This window comes from Chinchilla lanigera, unplaced genomic scaffold (genome assembly GCF_000276665.1).
Source record: "Chinchilla lanigera isolate Chin_1 unplaced genomic scaffold, ChiLan1.0 scaffold00074, whole genome shotgun sequence".
Lineage (NCBI taxonomy): Eukaryota > Metazoa > Chordata > Mammalia > Rodentia > Chinchillidae > Chinchilla > Chinchilla lanigera.
In genome coordinates this window covers 284,152-301,444 of record NW_004955475.1, presented here as the reverse complement: position 1 = coordinate 301,444, position 17,293 = coordinate 284,152, and the positions used below count along the sequence as shown (strand labels likewise).

At 49.0% G+C, this 17,293-nt stretch overlaps 1 protein-coding gene across 3 annotated transcripts in view; it reads left to right on the top strand.

The window, feature by feature from the left end:
• Iqsec2 (IQ motif and Sec7 domain 2) overlaps window positions 1–15,468 on the top strand; it is a gene marked incomplete at its 5' end in the record, with an annotated part of 83,404 nt that extends 67,936 nt beyond the window's left edge. For 2 of the 3 annotated variants that reach the window (XM_005401488.2, XM_005401487.2), the window contains 10 exon segments: window positions 20–181; window positions 652–774; window positions 2,092–2,258; window positions 5,760–5,899; window positions 6,671–6,796; window positions 9,248–9,347; window positions 10,059–10,220; window positions 11,876–12,049; window positions 12,520–12,569; window positions 13,165–15,468. In XM_005401488.2, coding sequence (XP_005401545.1) covers window positions 20–181; window positions 652–774; window positions 2,092–2,258; window positions 5,760–5,899; window positions 6,671–6,796; window positions 9,248–9,347; window positions 10,059–10,220; window positions 11,876–12,049; window positions 12,520–12,569; window positions 13,165–14,130 — 2,170 coding nt within the window. In that variant the 3' untranslated portion in view covers window positions 14,131–15,468. 3 annotated transcript variants of the gene reach the window in all.
• Between the last annotated feature and the right edge of the window lie 1,825 nt (window positions 15,469–17,293).

Sequence of the window (17,293 nt, the reverse complement as noted above, 5' to 3'; positions counted from 1 at the left end):
ACCTCCTTTCTTTCTGCAGGAAGCCGGAGAAGGGTATCCAGTATTTGATCGAACGAGGCTTCCTGTCAGACACACCAGTGGGAGTGGCTCACTTCATCCTGGAACGAAAAGGCCTGAGCCGGCAGATGATAGGGGAATTCCTAGGGAACCGGCAGAAACAGTTCAACAGAGACGTGTTGGAGTGAGGACCCCAGCATGGGGCAGGCGGGCCAGGGATTCCTGGAAAAGGAAGGCAGGAGGGAAAAAGGGAAGCCTGTCCTTTTTGCTCAGATAAACTTTTTATAACAGGATGAACAGACCTTCCTGCTGCCATACTCTTCAGCCCTAAGGAGGTCTGATCTCTCTTGACCCTATTCCTAGAGTATTCTGAGTGATCCTGGGCAGGATATGCTCATATGATGACATGCTTTGGGTCTCAGTTTTCCCATTTCTAAAATGAGTTAACTGAAGGAAAGGTCTCTTAATAACCATGTATATTTTCTAGACTCTCTGGGACAGATTAATCTCAAATATACTGTCCTCATATGTACTTATTCAGACCACAGGCCCCAATTTTGGAAGTGTATGGTGGGGGTATTGAGCAGGAGAGGGTAGGTCAGAGGTTTTCAGTAGAGGAATTGAGAATGCCACACCTCCTTCTTTGTTCCTCAGTTGTGTAGTGGATGAGATGGACTTCTCCTCCATGGATCTGGATGACGCACTCCGGAAGTTCCAATCCCATATCCGGGTTCAGGGTGAGGCCCAGAAAGTGGAGCGACTCATCGAAGCTTTCAGGTGTGCCTGCTTCCCACTCCTGAAGCTGTCCCTCTGTGCTTTGGGGTCCCATGGAGTATTTGTCCACGAGTCACTTCTTTGAACCCCATGCTCTTCTCACCATAAAACAGAAATGATAAATCATATCTTGCAAGGCAGTTGTGAGGAGCAGAGGTAGAACACATAGCATATCTAGCTCAGCATCTGGACCATGGGCATTTAATAAGTGACAACATCAGCAACCAAAGCAAACATTCATGAGACTGGAGGTATAGCTCAGTGGTAGAGCACTTGCCTGGTATGCATAAGGCCCAGGATTGTTCTACCCCTAGTGCTGCAAAAAGAGAGGGGAGGGAGGGGACAGGGGGAGAGGAGGGGAGAAAAAAGAGAGGAGAGAAGAGGAGAGGAGAGGAGAGGAGAGAAGAGAAGAGAAGAGAAGAGAAGAGAAGAGAAGAGAAGAGAAGAGAAGAGAACTAACATTTATGGAAGATTTATTAGGTATCAGGTGCCAAGCTGGGTACTTTACATGGTTATTTCACCAAATACTCAAAACCTCCCAATGAGGTAGGTGCTTCTATCATTATTTCCATTTTATACCCATTTTGTAGTTGAGAAATCTGAAGTTCAGAGACTTTAAGTAACTTGCCTAGGATTGTACTGTAAGGCATGGATCAGAATTTTAAATCAGATGTGTTGACTCCATGGTCTATCCATTCCCATAACCATCATATTCCACTATACATGCTTTAGGATCAGATAGACCTGTGTCGAAATCTTGCTGTATTCCTTTGAAATATTTAAAGGAGAAGCAGAAGTTTCTGAGAACACGTAACCAATGATGGGAGAAAGATTGCTTTATAGTTAGAAACATGTGAGTTTTTATCCTGGCCTCACCATTTATAAGCTCTGTTCCCTTGAGCAAGTTACCTCACCACTTGGAGTCTCAATCACTTCATCTGTAAAATGGGACTGTTACCTTGAGGGCTGAGGACATAGCTCAGTGATAGAGCACATGCTTAGCATACCTAAGGACCTAGGTTCAATTCCCAGCACCAGAAAAAAAAAAAAAAAAAAAAAAAGAAGAAGAAGAAGAAAATAGCTACCTTGCAGGATTGTGATAGGATTACATGAGACAATTTATTTAAATCACCTGAGAAATCTCCATGAAAGGTAAGACTGATTTTTACCTGCTTGTTTTGGAGAAACTCAAGAGGACAGACCCAAGGACTAAGGGAGTATTTCTTGGGAGAAAGGGATGGTGGTGCCAGGCTGGGTGGATGGTGGGTAGGTAGAGATTGCTGGTGCCTGAGTCTGGCCTTGGCCCCTCCTGTCCTGCAGCCAGCGGTATTGTGTCTGCAATCCAGCCCTGGTGCGCCAGTTCCGGAATCCAGACACCATCTTCATTCTTGCTTTTGCCATCATCCTTCTCAATACTGACATGTACAGTCCCAGCGTTAAGGCTGAACGCAAGATGAAACTAGATGACTTCATCAAGAACCTGAGAGGTGAGGTGACCAGTTTCCCCTTGGGTTTTTCTGCCCTTAACATGGGAAAGGAAAGTACGTAGGGTGGAGGGGTGGGGAAGAATGAGGGAGATACCTGCTGTTTTGGGAAATTAACTGTGGTGTTGTTACTTTCGGCCAATTCCGGATGTTCTAAGGCATTCACCTATTAATTTTCTCAAATAGTCATTTGCTGGGGTGGGGGTGCAGCTCAGTGGTAGAACCCTTGCATAGCATGTGCAAGGACCTGGATTTGATCCCCAGAACTACACACACACACACACACACACACACACACACACACACACACACACGTAGTTTGCCCATGTACTCACCCACACACTGACTGTTTACTGAAGTTCTTCTCTGTACCGAGCTTATAAGTCTTGGGGTTGTAGTAGTGAACATGATAGATAAAAATCCTTGTTCTTCACTCAGTCGTTCACTTATCTAGTAATTGCTTCCTCTTCCCTCATCTTCCTATTTATGCTCTTAAAGACTCAATTATTTTAGGTACCCTTTCCACCATACATGTATCCATTTATTAACTCAGCTGAGCAACTAGCCATCTAAGGAATACTTGCTGAGTACTTAATGTGTGCCAGGTCCTATAATGGATGCCAAGGACAACAGAGGGGTCTGCCATAGTCCCTGCTCTGAGAGAGCTCCGCCCATGTGGGAAAGACTGACTGTAGCACCTAGATAACCAATATAAGACAGAGTGAACAGTAATATCAGAGAGGCCAACGTGCAGTCAGGGCTCAAAAGAGGGAGAGCCCAACTCCAACAGGCTTCCTGCAAAATTTTATGTTAAGGTGAGCCCTGAAGGCATGGATAAGGTGAATAAAGATAGGGGAGGGCTTATCTAGCGGGAAGAATGACAAAGACACCAGGGAAGAAAACATAAAAGTTGCTTAGAGACAGTGAAGATGGGGAAGATGATTGTTTGGAAAGGTCAGATGGAACCACTGTCTGAGGGCCTTGAATGCCAGATGAAAGATGTCATCTGTTCTTTTTTTCTTGGTTTTATTGTGTGGATGTTAAGCTCTGTCTCTCACCAAAGAGAAGCCTACTAAAAAAATGGCACAGATGTTCAGATTATTTCGGCGGAAATGAAAGAGGGAAATAGAGTAAAGAAGAAAGAAAACCCAAATATGACAAATTTGCTGACCATCAGGTCTACACAATTGATAGGCTTTAAATTTTCTAGCAGCTAAGGTGAAAAGCAGTGAAGAATAATGTTCCTGTATTACCTGTCCAAGGAGGTGTGGCATTTCTGAAGGAGACATCTTTTTCCCTAGCAGAAGCTTTAGACAATCAGGAGTAGAGAAGGGGGGTAGACTTGGGAAGAGGGAGTTAGATCAGCGGCCATCTGGAGCTGTCTCCTAGAATACTGCCATTATTCATTCATCTACCCCCACACACGTTGTCTCTCTGTATGTGTATACAGTTGGCCCTCCGTTTCTGTGGGTTCCACATCTGTGAATTCCACCAACCACAGATGAAAACTATTCGAAAATAATTTCATCCATACTAAACATGTACAGACTTTTCTTGTCATTATTCCCTAAAAGATACAGTAGAACAGCTAGTTATGTAACATTTGCATTGCCGGGCGTGGTGGCACATGCCTGTAATTTCTGCACTCAGGAGGCTGGGGAGGCTGAGGCAGGAGGATCGTTGCAAGTTCAAGGCCAGCCTGGGTTACAAAGTGAGCTCCAGGCAGCCTGAACTGCATAGTGAGACCCTGTCTCAAAAAAAGACAAAAACAAAAACAAAAACACCAACATTGTATCAGGTATTAAGTCATCCAGAGATGATTTAAAATATATGGAGGATGTGTGTAAATTATACAAATACTACACCATTTTATATAAGGGACTTGAACATCCTCAGATTTTGGTATTGATGGGGAGTCCTGGAACTAACTTCACATAGATATGGAAGGACCAGTGTGTGTGTGTGTGTGTGTGTGTGTGTGTGTGTGTGTGTGTTCCCCCCTCCCCGATTATTGAAGCAAATAATAAGAAAAGAATGAGTAAAAGTAGTATATACTCATTTCAGAAATTTTGGGGGCTAGGAATATTGCTCAGTGGTAGGGTGCATGCTTAGCATGCATGAAGCCTTGGGGCTGATCCCCAGCACTGCAAAAAAAAAAAAAAGAATTTTTTGAAAAATATTAGCTGGGTGTGTTGGTACATACCTGTAATCCTGATACTTGGGAGGCTGAGGTAGGAGTATTGCCATGAGCTCAAGGCCAGTTGGAACTACATAGTGAGGCCCTGACTCAAAAAACAATTTTTTTAATTAAACCCAAATTCTTCCCCCTAGAGGCAACATGCTTAGTACAGTGAGTCCCCGACTTACTAATATTGCAGTTTCGAACTTCCACAGGTATGAATGGACTTCGCATTACAAAGACTCGTAAATGCAAACAAATCATGGAAATAGCTCACATGTCTGCCTGACATTGTCACAGTTGTGCTGCTGTGTGCTTACTGCACGGTGCGATAGTGTATAGTAGTACAGTATAGGCAGGACTTACTGCATTTATGTGTTTGGTTTTTATATGCTTTAGATTGTATATTTGTGTCAAAGGTGAATAAGACTCACTTGTCAGACTCATGAATAAATTCAACTTAAGAACTTTCTCCCCAAAGGGAACTTGTTTGTAAGTCGGGAACGTACCGTATTTGGGTGTACTCTAGTGGTTTCTTCCTATCCACAGGTTGCTCTTTATAGTTAAAATCATGCTATACATATAACTTATCCTTTTCACTTAACTTGCTACAAGAATTTTCTCATGTTATTGAAATATTTTTATAAACATCAAGTTTTTAATAACTGTGTATCAGGGGCTGGGGATTTAGCTCAGCGGCACAGCACCTACCTGGAAAGCGCAAGGTCATGAGTTCGATTCCCGGTATTGGGGAAAAAAAAAAACCTGTGTATCATTTTATTAAGTAGATGTACTATCCTTTACTTATTTCTCTGTTGCTAGAGCTTAGGTTGTTTCAGAGTTTTCCTGTAAATAGGATGTAGTGAACATTCTTGGATGTATTTCTGACACATATTTCTGACTAATATCTCAGGCCAGATTCCTAGAAGAGGAATCACTGGATCTGAACATTTAGGTTCTTGCCAAATCACCTTCCAAACTAGTTATGTTACTATACATGACAACTTCCCCATACTCTTACTACCTCTGGACATTATTTAAAATTATTTTTGCTAATGCAAAGACAAAAACAGTACCTATTTTAATTGTAGTATGTTCTGAGTTATTTAGACAAAATCTCTACCATGGAGAAGAAAGAACTCGACTGTGTTGTTGAAGGGCACCTTCCATGCGCTGATCCTGGATGAGGGACCAAGGGTGCTCACTGACCCTTAGTCCTGACTATAATCATGCCATTGGGTGGAGTATCCCTGTGGAGTATCCCTACCCTACCATCTGCTTCCCACGTTTATGGGATATATCCCTGTGTTACCCCTCCCATGCAGGGGTTGACAATGGTGAAGACATCCCCCGAGACCTCCTGGTCGGCATCTACCAGCGCATCCAGGGGCGTGAACTGAGAACCAATGATGACCATGTATCCCAGGTGCAGGCCGTGGAGCGCATGATTGTTGGCAAGAAACCAGTAAGTGCCTTGAGAGGCTGCAGAGGACCAGGGTTCTAGTCTGCCTTCAACACTGAATGCTAAATCGCTGCCTGTCTCTGAGCCCCAGGTTCCCCTTACCTGCAATATGGAATGGGTGATAACGGATTCCTCAGGAAGTCATGGCAAAGACATCCCATATGAATGAGTCCAGCACATTGCAAGGCCCATAGAAAGTGCTGTGTAAATATCAGCATCCTTCCCACCTCTGATTTTGTCTGCCCATCCTAAGTGAGGTGCTAAGTTAGTATTAGCTGAGAAGCAAAGCAGAAATATACGTTGGTCAACACACATTCATGAAAGCCTTTTCACTGAGCCCAGCATTTCACTGGGCATCAGAGACATGGACATCAGACATGGTCTCTGCCCTTGGAGCCACTCAGAGACCAGTGGGGTTGCCAAATAGAGACACAAATAATTGTCCTGCTTTATGTGCCAGTTTAGGGGAGCAGAAAGGAGGGAGAGGCCATTTTCAACCTAGGGGAATCAAGGAAGATTTCTTGGAAGAGATCACTTTAGAATTGAGATTTGAAGGATGGGTCAAAGGCAGCCATGGGGAATTGGGCAGGAAAGGCATTGCAGACAGAGGTTGCTGCAGGGTCAAAGGTAAGCCTTAGCTACTCAGTTGCTCTGTGTCAGAGCGATACATCTGTTTCATGGGTATACTTCCTCTAGGGGTTGAATGTTAAAGTGCCAGAGGCCTTAAGTTGATTGGTGGGCCTTGCTGACACCTATTTCTCCATTCCTATCCAGGTCCTATCTCTTCCTCACCGCCGACTGGTTTGCTGTTGCCAGCTCTATGAGGTGCCAGATCCAAACCGCCCTCAGAGGATAGGGCTACATCAGCGGGAGGTCTTCCTCTTCAACGATCTCCTTGTGGTAGGGGCGCTGTGTGAGGCAGGAGGGGAGGGAGATGCCCAGCCTGGACGCTGGGTCTGCGGTGAACCATGAGGACACTGGTGTGTGGAGTGGCAGGTGTCGTGTTCTGCTGTGCCGTGCATGGTCTCTGGCAAGGAACAATCTTTCCCTGCCTCACCTTTTCTTCATGGATCCATTTGGAGGTTCTCAAAGCCACATAACAGCAGAGACTGTGAGGGGCAGGGGATACGCAGACTTGCAATCTGCGAAGTGGTAGGCAGTGTCCTTGTTCACCTCAGTAGCCTGGAGGGTTGGGTGGGAAGAGGTGAACCTGTGAGCCAGAGTCAGTCTGAAACCTTGGAGTAGTCCTAGTGCTGGAAGCAATTCTTCAAACCAAGCTTATCACCAGTACAGCGATGTTCATCTTTTAGAGAAGAGAACTGTAAGACTGTAGATCAGAAGGGACTTGGGCAAAACCCACCTTCCTAGATAGCTTATCTGACTGCTGGAATTGGTGTTCCTGAGTTCCCCGCAACAATCGTCACTTGACTCAGGGGGCTCACAAAACTAAGTGTTCTACCTTTGCTCCAAGATAGCTTTTCAGAAATTTGAGGACAGTGATACTGACCTTCCTTGAGATCATGTTTTTCAGTCTCAGACTTGACATTTGGAGACAGATGATTCTTGGGGAGGGGGCTGTCTTGTGCATTGTAGGATATTTAGCAAGACCTTGGTCTCTCCGTATTAGATGTCAGTAGCACCCCTTCAACCAAAACTTTGTTCTCCAGAAAAGAGTAAAAAACAGAACGGGGAGAGGGGGAAAGGAGGGAAGGAGGGAGGGAGGGAGGGAGGGAAAAGGAGGAGGAGGAGGAGGGAGAAGAAGAAAGGAGAAGAGAAGAGAAGAGAAGAGAAGAGAAGAGAAGAGAAGAGAAGAGAAGAGAAGAGAAGAGAAATCCTCTCTAGAGGATGCTGTGTCCTCTGGGAGCTAAACTGCCCCCAATTGAGAATCATTGCTTTAGACAAAACACCTTTAATACTCTCTCTGAGCCTTAATTTCCTGCTATCTGAAATGAGGCTAAAACATATCTCATAGGGTTGCCATGAGAATAAAATAAGAGCTCACATGTGGACTAGCCTTTTCTGGAGGCATGCCTGGCCCACACAGGTGCTGAGTCTATATTAGACACCCCTCATGTAGTGACACCTGTGTGTGTGTCCAGCTCCATGCTAAGTACCCTGAGATGAATCAGACTTAGTTCCTGTTCCAAGGGAGCTCACAGTCCAAAGACTCAAAAGAGATGCTGTGCAACACTGCCCTATAACCATGCTGAAATCAAAACAGTTGCTCTGAGAGACAGAGAGAGAGAGAGAGAGAGAGAGAGAGAGAGAGAGAGAGACTCTGAGACTGACTGTGGGTTGAACCTAGGGCCTCACACATGCTAACCAAACACTCTACCACTGAGCTACATCCACAGCCCTCTTTAAGATTTTATTTTGAGACAAGGTCTCACTAAATTGCCCAGGCTGGCCTCAAACTTGCAACTTGCAATCCTCTCACCTCAGCCACTACATCAAGCAAAACAATTGCTTTAAGAGACACTTGCAAGTGATGAGAGTGTAGCTCAATGGTAGAGTACTTGCCTAATGTGTGTAAGGCCCTTGGTTCTACTCCCAGCATAGCAAGAAAAAAAAGCCACTCGCAGACTATCTGAATCTATGTTAGTAGAAAGTCCAGAGTGCCCAACCATTCACTAAAGATCTTAGGTTTTAAGAGAAAGACTTGTTAACCCTTCTTATAGGCAGGGCAGAGATTCCCATTATGTGCTGGCTCTGGGAGGGTGGAGGATGGCTGGGCAAGAGAATCTGAAAACTAGACTCCTGCCCTCCAGGTCAGCAGGGGGGATCACTCACTAGAGGACTACCATTAAAGCCTGACAAGGGTAAGGTCCTGACCCAGCACTGTGGCAGCTCAGAAAAAAACCTGTGTGAGCCAGGAGTTATGGTGCACGCCTGTAATCCCAGCTACTCTGGAAGATGAGGCAGGAGGATTGAAAGTTTGGTGCCAGCCTGGACAACTTAGCAAGACCTTGTCTCAAGATAAAAAAAGGGCTGGGGAGGTAGCGTAGGGCAAAGACTCTGGGATCAATCCCCAGTATCACAAAAAGGCGAAGCAAAACAAAAATCTATGTGTGAGGTGTTAGAATAGGCTTCCTGGAGGGAGCAGCCTTCAGTTCCTGTAAAAATTGCAAGTATTTGTTGTGTATCACCATGACATTAGGAACTTGCATTTTCTCCCACATGTTCCCTTCTATTCCTCAAGCTTTAGTTCTCTCCTACCTGTGGGATGTATGTTTGTGTGTATATGTCTGTTAGCAGGGGTGGGAAGGGTATGGTGGTTATCAGAAATAGGTACCACATGGAAATTCCCCACCCCAAACCCTGCCTCTTGTCTTTTTCCCACCCCTACCAAAGGTCACCAAAATTTTCCAGAAGAAGAAGATCTTGGTGACATACAGCTTCCGTCAGTCCTTTCCCCTGGTGGAAATGCACATGCAGCTCTTCCAGAATTCATGTGAGTCCCTTCTTGGACCCCAACATTTCAAGAGTCCATGCCATGGCCCCCATGCTCATCCTTCATCCATACCAACCTCCAGGTTTTGGGTCCTTTACAACTGAGCTAAGGTCTCCAAAGTACCTACTTGGTCCTGGGAAGAAGAACAGGCAAAGGTGTAGTGTGACCCGGGTCTGGCCCTTGGGGAACAGGGAACCATAGTGTGTGAACTAAGGGGCTGAAGAGTCGGTGATCATGTTGTACTCTGAGGGACTGCACTGGGAGGGTCATGGTTGAGTGGCATTTGGGAGAGCAGAATCATTGTGAGTAGAGGCACAAAGGAAACAATTTCCAGAAAACATTGCAGAATTCAGTTTGTCTTTATATCCCAGAATATAAAGAAGCAAAGGACCATAACTACCAGGAGTTTGGGGGCAATAGGGAGCTGCTGAAGATGCTTGAGCAGAGAAGAGGCATGTTAGAGAAATCATTTCCAAGCTGGGCACAGTGGCAAACATCTATAGTCCCAGCACTCAGAAGGCTGAGGCAGGAGGATCACTTGAGCCCTGGAGTTTAAGACCAGCCTGGGCAACATAACAAGACGCTGTCTCACAAGAAACAAAAGAAAAACAAAACCCATAAAAAACTTAGAAACAGTTTCCCAACTGAGCCACCTTGCTTTGATCCTGACAGAGGCACCCACTCTCTCCTGTCCCCTCCCTTTGCTCATAGATTACCAGTTTGGGATCAAGCTGCTGTCTGCAGTACCCGGTGGGGAGCGAAAAGTCCTCATCATCTTCAATGCCCCCAGCCTCCAGGACCGGCTGCGCTTCACATCTGACCTTCGTGAGTCCATTGCTGAGGTGCAGGAGATGGAGAAATACCGTGTGGAATGTGAGTAGCTCAGCTGTGTTTCCATCCCCATCTCCTGCTACAGTGCCTTGGAGACACACAGAATCCTGTCTTTTGAGAATTTCAGGGTCGAGGGGTAGGTTGTCCAACCGTCCTAGCCTCATTCCAGGAACCCTTCAATCTCTGCTTGAATGCCTTCAGTGACAAGAGACTCATTACCTCTCGATGTCAGATTATTATTCCAAGACCTAAGAGTCTATGCTATGGCTCCTATGACTATCCTCCAACTATGGGCCAACCCTTCCTTCTATGAAAAGTCAGAAAGGAAAAAAAAGCAGAAGGGAGAAGAATCAGGGTATAAGAGGTAGTAGTGTAGTTTCAGATCCCAGGTATGCCACTTGTTATCTGAATAAATTGGGTAGAGTTGCCTATGTGAAACTGGAATAGTAAAATCTCCTTCAGAGAGTTTGTAGATTACACAAGGTAGCCAAAGTGTTCTACAACATCCTAGATGTTCAACAAATATCATTCCCTGACCCGCTCCCTCCCCTTCTCGCCCCATGTCAGTTTCTGGTTGAATCCCAGCAACCTATCCTCCCAGCCCCCAGGGCTACACCAAGTCATTTTGATTTTACACAGTGGACAATAGTGATTACATTTCATTCTTCCTGATGCCCTCCAAGTTTTCTGTTCCCCAAGCTTAGCAGTCACAGTTAAGTAACAAGGTGTTAAGTAGAAAGAGGGAGGAAGAAGTGGGGGAGGAAGGGAAGGGGAGAGACAGAGACAGAGAGACAGGCAGTAGGCAGCTCGTTGATGAGGCCTTCACAGTCCCAGGGTCTACTCCACTCCTCAACAAGACAAGGTCAGAAGTTTCAGCTCACGATATCCTTGGAGACTCTGGGAAAATGCAGAGCAAGAGTTTAGCATACCAAGACAGTTAGACAATTAGGCAAGCAAGCAGACAGGAAGTTCCATGAGCTCCACAGAAAGGAGGGGGATAAAGAGGCCGGGAGAGCCCAAGCTCTGGAATCAGGCAGATGTACTTCCAAAATGCCATCTCCACCATTTCTAGCTGTATGACTTTGGGCAAGCTCTGTGACTTCTCAGGTTCTCAGCTTCTTCCTCTGCACAGCGTGAACGATGTTAATAATATGGACTGAGAGGAATCAAGTATGTGTAGTGACTAGCATACTGACTGACACATCACAGAGGATTGGATTCTTGTCAGTTTTCTGGGCTGCCCTTCTAGGAGTCCCTCTGTTCTAGAGCAAGGTACTTGAGAACAGAGCAAATTCTGGAAAGACTGCCCTTCACTGTAGGCTAGAGGGCCTTCCTGTCCTGACTGTGAGCCATCTGCCCTGAAGCTCTTTACTGAAGCTCAGGGGTACTTGGGGAAACCTGACTGAAACAGGGCAGAGGGCGGTGAGGGGAGTACAAAAGGTGAAAGGAAGGGAAAAGCAGTGGAAAGTTGAGAGGGAGGAAGGGAAGATAGAGCAGGAGGAGGTGGTGTGAGACAGGGGTTGGGCACCAAGGGAGCTTCAGAGATGGAGCTGCATTTGGGGGCACACATGCTGGCCATCTGTGGGGCCAAATGGGAAACCTGCAGGCCATAGGGAGGGAGAAGGAAGTGCCTATGAAGGGCTGAATCTCACTCCTGTTCCTGACCTTTGCTTTGTGTCTCGCCCACTGCCACCCAGCGGAGCTGGAGAAGCAGAAGGGTATGATGCGGCCTAACACCTCACAACCTGGAGGAGGAAAGGACTCAGTCAATGGGACACTGGCCCGCAGTAGCCTGGAGGACACTTACGGGGCAGGCGATGGGCTCAAACGGGGTGCACTGAGCAGTTCCCTGCGAGACCTCTCTGACGCAGGTAAGTCTTTTGGGCCCCTGCCCTGGCTGGGGAGACATGGGACCGGGTGTCTTCTTGGCCTCCAGCCTTCCCTTTACCTGCTGCACACACGCACCCTGCCTTAACCAAGAGCCCTGGGCACTGTGCCGCAGGGGGCCTGGTAGCCAGGTCAGAACAGTTGGAGCCCAGGGTATGGGCCAGGGAATGTGAAGTGGGGCCACAGTCTCAGCCCCTCTCTCACCGCTCCACCTCTCCTCCTCTTTTCCCTCTTCTGTCTTTCCTGTACTGCCTCTCCTCCTTCTCCATCTTTCCCTCCTCTCTCCTCCTTTTCCACCTCTCCTCCTCCCCACCTCCCCCTCTACAGTGGGGGAAAGGGATAATGGGGTGTCTGTCCCCGGGAGGGGCCCAAGCCTGGTGTCCAGCTCTGGAGCCCAGCAGGGTGGGGAGGGGGTTTGCTGCTCTGACGCTGGGCTCCTTGCTTGTGGGTGCAGGGAAGCGGGGGCGGCGTAACAGCGTGGGATCGCTGGACAGCACCATCGAAGTAAGTGCCAGCTCCTGCCCCACTTGTCCTCTGCATGAGCCCTGCCCCGGCCATGGAGCCCCAGAGGAGGAGGGGACCTGTTGCTTCCCTGTCTTCCCTGCTAGGAACCGTGTGGCTGCCTCTCCCAGCCAACCACTTTCTCCATCTGTCCTCAGCTCTGTCTGTCCTTACTCTGCCTGTCTCTCAGTCTGTCTTCCACTTTCCCATGCCCCCTTCTCAACCCCAGGGCCAACTCCGAGTAGGGGCACCCTTGGACTTGGGCCACAAGAAGCTCTCACCTCCAAGTCCTGCTCTTTGACCCTGAGCGAGTTGCTCTGCCTCTCTGGGCCTAATGGTTTCCCGGCCCGCAAATGGGCCTCAGGAAGAGGTCTAATTCTTCCTGTGCCCACTGAGGATCAGCTGAGATAGTGGATGTGACAGCAGAGCTTTGCCAGCTGGGGAGCTTCACGTACAAGCACAGGACTGCCGTTTGGTTGTCATTATCACTTGGGGGTCCCTGTCTCCCCAGCTCCAGCCCTCAGGGACAGGGATGGAGTTTAGGGTTGGGGGTTTAGGGTATCTAGACTGGCCTGACTTCCCCCCTCCCCCCTTCCAGGGGTCTGTTATTAGCAGTCCACGCCCTCACCAGAGGATGCCACCTCCACCCCCACCCCCGCCGCCAGAGGAGTACAAGAGCCAGAGGCCAGTCTCCAACTCCTCATCCTTCCTGGGCTCCCTATTTGGAAGCAAGCGGGGCAAAGGGCCCTTCCAGATGCCACCACCGCCAACAGGCCAGGCCTCTGCCTCCTCTTCATCTGCTTCCTCCACCCACCACCACCACCACCACCACCACCATGGTCACAGCCATGGTGGCCTGGGGGTGCTGCCTGACGGGCAATCCAAGCTCCAGGCTCTGCATGCCCAGTATTGCCAAGGACCAGGACCAGCTCCGCCACCCTACCTCCCACCCCAGCAACCTCCTCTACCCCCACCACCTCAGCAACCCCCGCCTCTGCCCCAGTTGGGCTCCATTCCGCCACCACCCGCCTCAGCGCCCCCTGTGGGGCCACATCGCCACTTCCATGCCCACGGTCCAGTCCCAGGGCCCCAGCACTATACCTTGGGCCGGCCAGGAAGGGCTCCCAGACGGGGGGCTGGGGGACATCCTCAGTTTGGTCCACATGGCCGCCACCCCCTACACCAGCCCACATCCCCTTTGCCCCTGTACAGCCCTGCCCCCCAGCACCCCCCTGCCCACAAACAGGGCCCCAAGCACTTCATCTTCAGTCACCACCCACAGATGATGCCAGCAGCAGGCGCAGCAGGGGGCCCTGGGTCCCGGCCACCAGGGGCCTCCTACTCTCACCCCCACCACCCGCAGTCACCATTGTCACCGCACTCACCCATCCCACCCCACCCTTCCTACCCACCCCTGCCCCCACCCTCACCTCACACCCCACACTCACCCCTGCCGCCCACCTCCCCCCACGGCCCGCTGCACGCCTCTGGGCCCTCTGGCACAGCCAACCCACCCAGTGCAAACCCCAAGGCCAAGCCAAGCCGGATCAGCACCGTGGTCTGATGAATGGAAGCAAGCCAGCTGGGGAACAGGAAGGTCTGGGGAATCTACAGGAGAGGGACTGTGCCCCTCTGTCTTCCTCAGTTTTTAAAAAATATATATACACATAGCAATGTCCTCCTCTCCACTGCCCTGCCTCAGAACTCCTCCTTCAGCCCCACCATTTTGCCATGGGGTTTCCTTCCAGATTCAAGGGCCCTTGCCACTTGCAGCTCTGACTTAAGGGTACTCCACTGCTGGAGAGTGGTGAGGGCCTTTCAGAGATCCTCATCCTCTTTTTCCTGTCTTCCTTTCCCTTCTTCCCCTTTCCCTGGAGGTCTAGCTCAGGGGCCTCAGACCTCCAGGCCAACGTGAGGTCCCTTGCAGCTCTGGCTGGTGGAGAAGGACAGGCATCCGGAGCTGTAGGGGTGAGAGCTTCCCCAGAGCTCCTCTGGCCATGCGGGGCTAGGAGAGAGCTCTGTACAGTTTTGGCCAAACCTCAGCTGGCTTGGCCCTCTCTCTGACCTCAGGGCCTGGCCACACACCTCCATGTGTCTTTCTGCCTGCCGGAGGACACAGACTGTCAATGCACTTAGTGGGTGGGACCCCGCTTGTGCTGGCCCCACACGGGGCAGTGCTTCCTCTCTCGAGCCAGTCTATGCCCTCTCTCCAGTAGGCCCCGGCCCAGACCTCTTCAGCTTCAGGAACTTGCCTCGCCCTGCAATGTTCTTCTCCTGATCAAAGTCCAGACAGGTTTGGGGGGGGGGGGCTCGGGTCTGGGATGAGAAGGGCACTGCCCTCCCTCACCCATATTGCATGCCCCCCCCATTTTCTTCCACTTCTCCACCTACCACTGAAGACAATGCACTTTACACATATTGCCCACACACCTCGCTGGGGCAGGGCACCCAGCATCAGCCCTGGGGAGAGGCTCCCAGAGGGCCATCCTGAGCCCAAGACGTCCTTCCTGAGGCAGAGATCGAAGCCATCAGAGCCGGGGCTGGGAGCCAAAATGCCCGAGTCCTTCTGTCTGTCAAAAATCTCTGCTTCCTCTCCAGCCCTTTTGCAGCCCTGTTTATTTATTATAAATATATTTTTTACAAGCCCCAGCTCCTTTTCCTGCCCTGCACATCCAGCTCCTTCCTCAGCTCCTGCCTCCCTCTCCTCTCTCCACTATGGGCTGCAGTACAGACAGACAGACCCTGGCTGTACAAAGGGCCAGGAACCCTGGGGCTTGGGGGTTGGGGAGGGTGGTGGTGGGAGGGGCCGTGTGGAGAGGAGCTGGGGTTCAGGCATTGTCTTTTTTCCTCCTTGTATATAAGAATGTATATTTGATGCCTCATAAAAGACCTTGTGCTCACCTCCCGCCTCTGCCTCCTACTTATGCCCCCCTTCCCCACTGTGGAGCCCACGGAGAGAGAGGCTTTAGCCCTGGGGAGGTGATGCATTAATGGTAGACGTTCAGGCAGTTGGGTGGGTGAGATACTTTGGTTGGGTGGGAGGTGGAGTGAGGAATGTTTTCCTGTCTCACTTCAGACACTGTACGAAAGAGTGGCAGGAGTGTGGGCTTTGTAGTTGAGCCATTTCACATACTGGGGTTTTCACTTCCTAAGCATGTGACCTTTGGGGAGTTACCCTGAGTCTCAATTTCCTCAATTTACAGCTTGAGATGATCAGCCATTGCCACATGGAGTTGTGATGATTACATGAGGTAATGAATACCAAGCAGCCAGGATGGAGTAGGCGGTGCTCAGCAAGTTAGTTCCCTTGTCTTCCGTTCACAGGTTGGATATTTCCACACTTGTGGCCTCTATTCTCATCCTTCCTGTGGCTGGCCTAGTTTTGACTTGAAGCCTCCCTCTGTCTCTTGCCCTGTATACAATTGTTGGCTACATTTCTGTCCTGGGTGGGGGTAGTTACTTGGTCCAGGAAAGCACAGGGCTAGATGCATTTTAAGAGCTCTGTGTATGTTCTTAGCATGTAATATAACAAATAACAGGACTGCTTTTAATTTAGAGAGGAGAGAATGGGGCTGGGGATTTAGCTCAGCGGCAAAAGCGCCTGCCTGGCAAGCACAAGGTCGTGAGTTCGGTTCCTGGTACCGGAGAAAAACCAAAAAACCAAAAAATAAAAAAATAGAGAGGAGAGAATAAGCCACATAGCAAGTCAAGATGGGGTTTCTCTTCCGGGTGCCCCACGCTGCTTCCCTATGAAAAGGGCCTGTTACTAGCACTGCTGATAGGCCAGGCATGGTGGCACATACCGGTAATCCCAGCACTTGGGAGGCTGAGGCAGGAGGATTGCTGTGAGTTCAAGGCTAGCCTGCGCTACAAAGTGAGCTCAAGGCCAGCCTGAATTGCATAGCGAGACCCTGTCTCAAAATGACAAAACAAAAAAACAAAAACCTAGCACTGCTGATTGTACCCTGGCTCTCAGCCTACCACAGAAAGGATGGAGCAGAACACCGGTTCTTGGTTATAGTCAGCAGCGTCCCCAGAAGCAGCATTTAGTCAATATTTTTGCTGCTTTCCTAGAATCTGGAATGAACTCGAAGAGGGGATAGTTTGCATGGCCCTACTTACTAGTAGCTCGGAACAATTTGTTTGTTTTCTTCTTCATAAATGCACATTTAAAGACATCCCAGAGACGATAACTAGCAAAAGCAGCTGCTGCAGTTATCTAAGCATTTGATGCCTCCTCGCAGACCAGACCTAAACATTTGAATAGCTTAGATGCAAAGTCCTAAATCAAGTCAGATCAGTAGATTTTGGTTTTGTCCTTGTGAAACAACCTGGACTACCTTTGGTTTCTCCCCTCTTTTTCCCATTTTCAACTGGAGGCTGGTTACATCTTCCCAAAGCTCAGTGTTTAGCACTCAGATCCTGGCCCAGGGGCTTGGTCGTGCTACCTTTCCCAAGCCGTTCAGCCCTTTCAGCCCTTTGGAGCCTGGTTTCTCACCTGAAAAGTAGGGATGACAATCTTGCAAAACAGTTGTTACCAGATGCTCATGAAGTGCCTACTTCCTGCCAGACATATGGTCAGCTGTTCTCGGCTACTTACAGAAACAAGTACAAACTGCTGTTCTTGGCACTGGTAGTTTTCAATGAGGAGACCCAACCAGTCTCTGTGTAGTCCCCTCATTCCTCACTCACACTTGGGCCACACAGTCACTGTTCTTTTTTTTTTT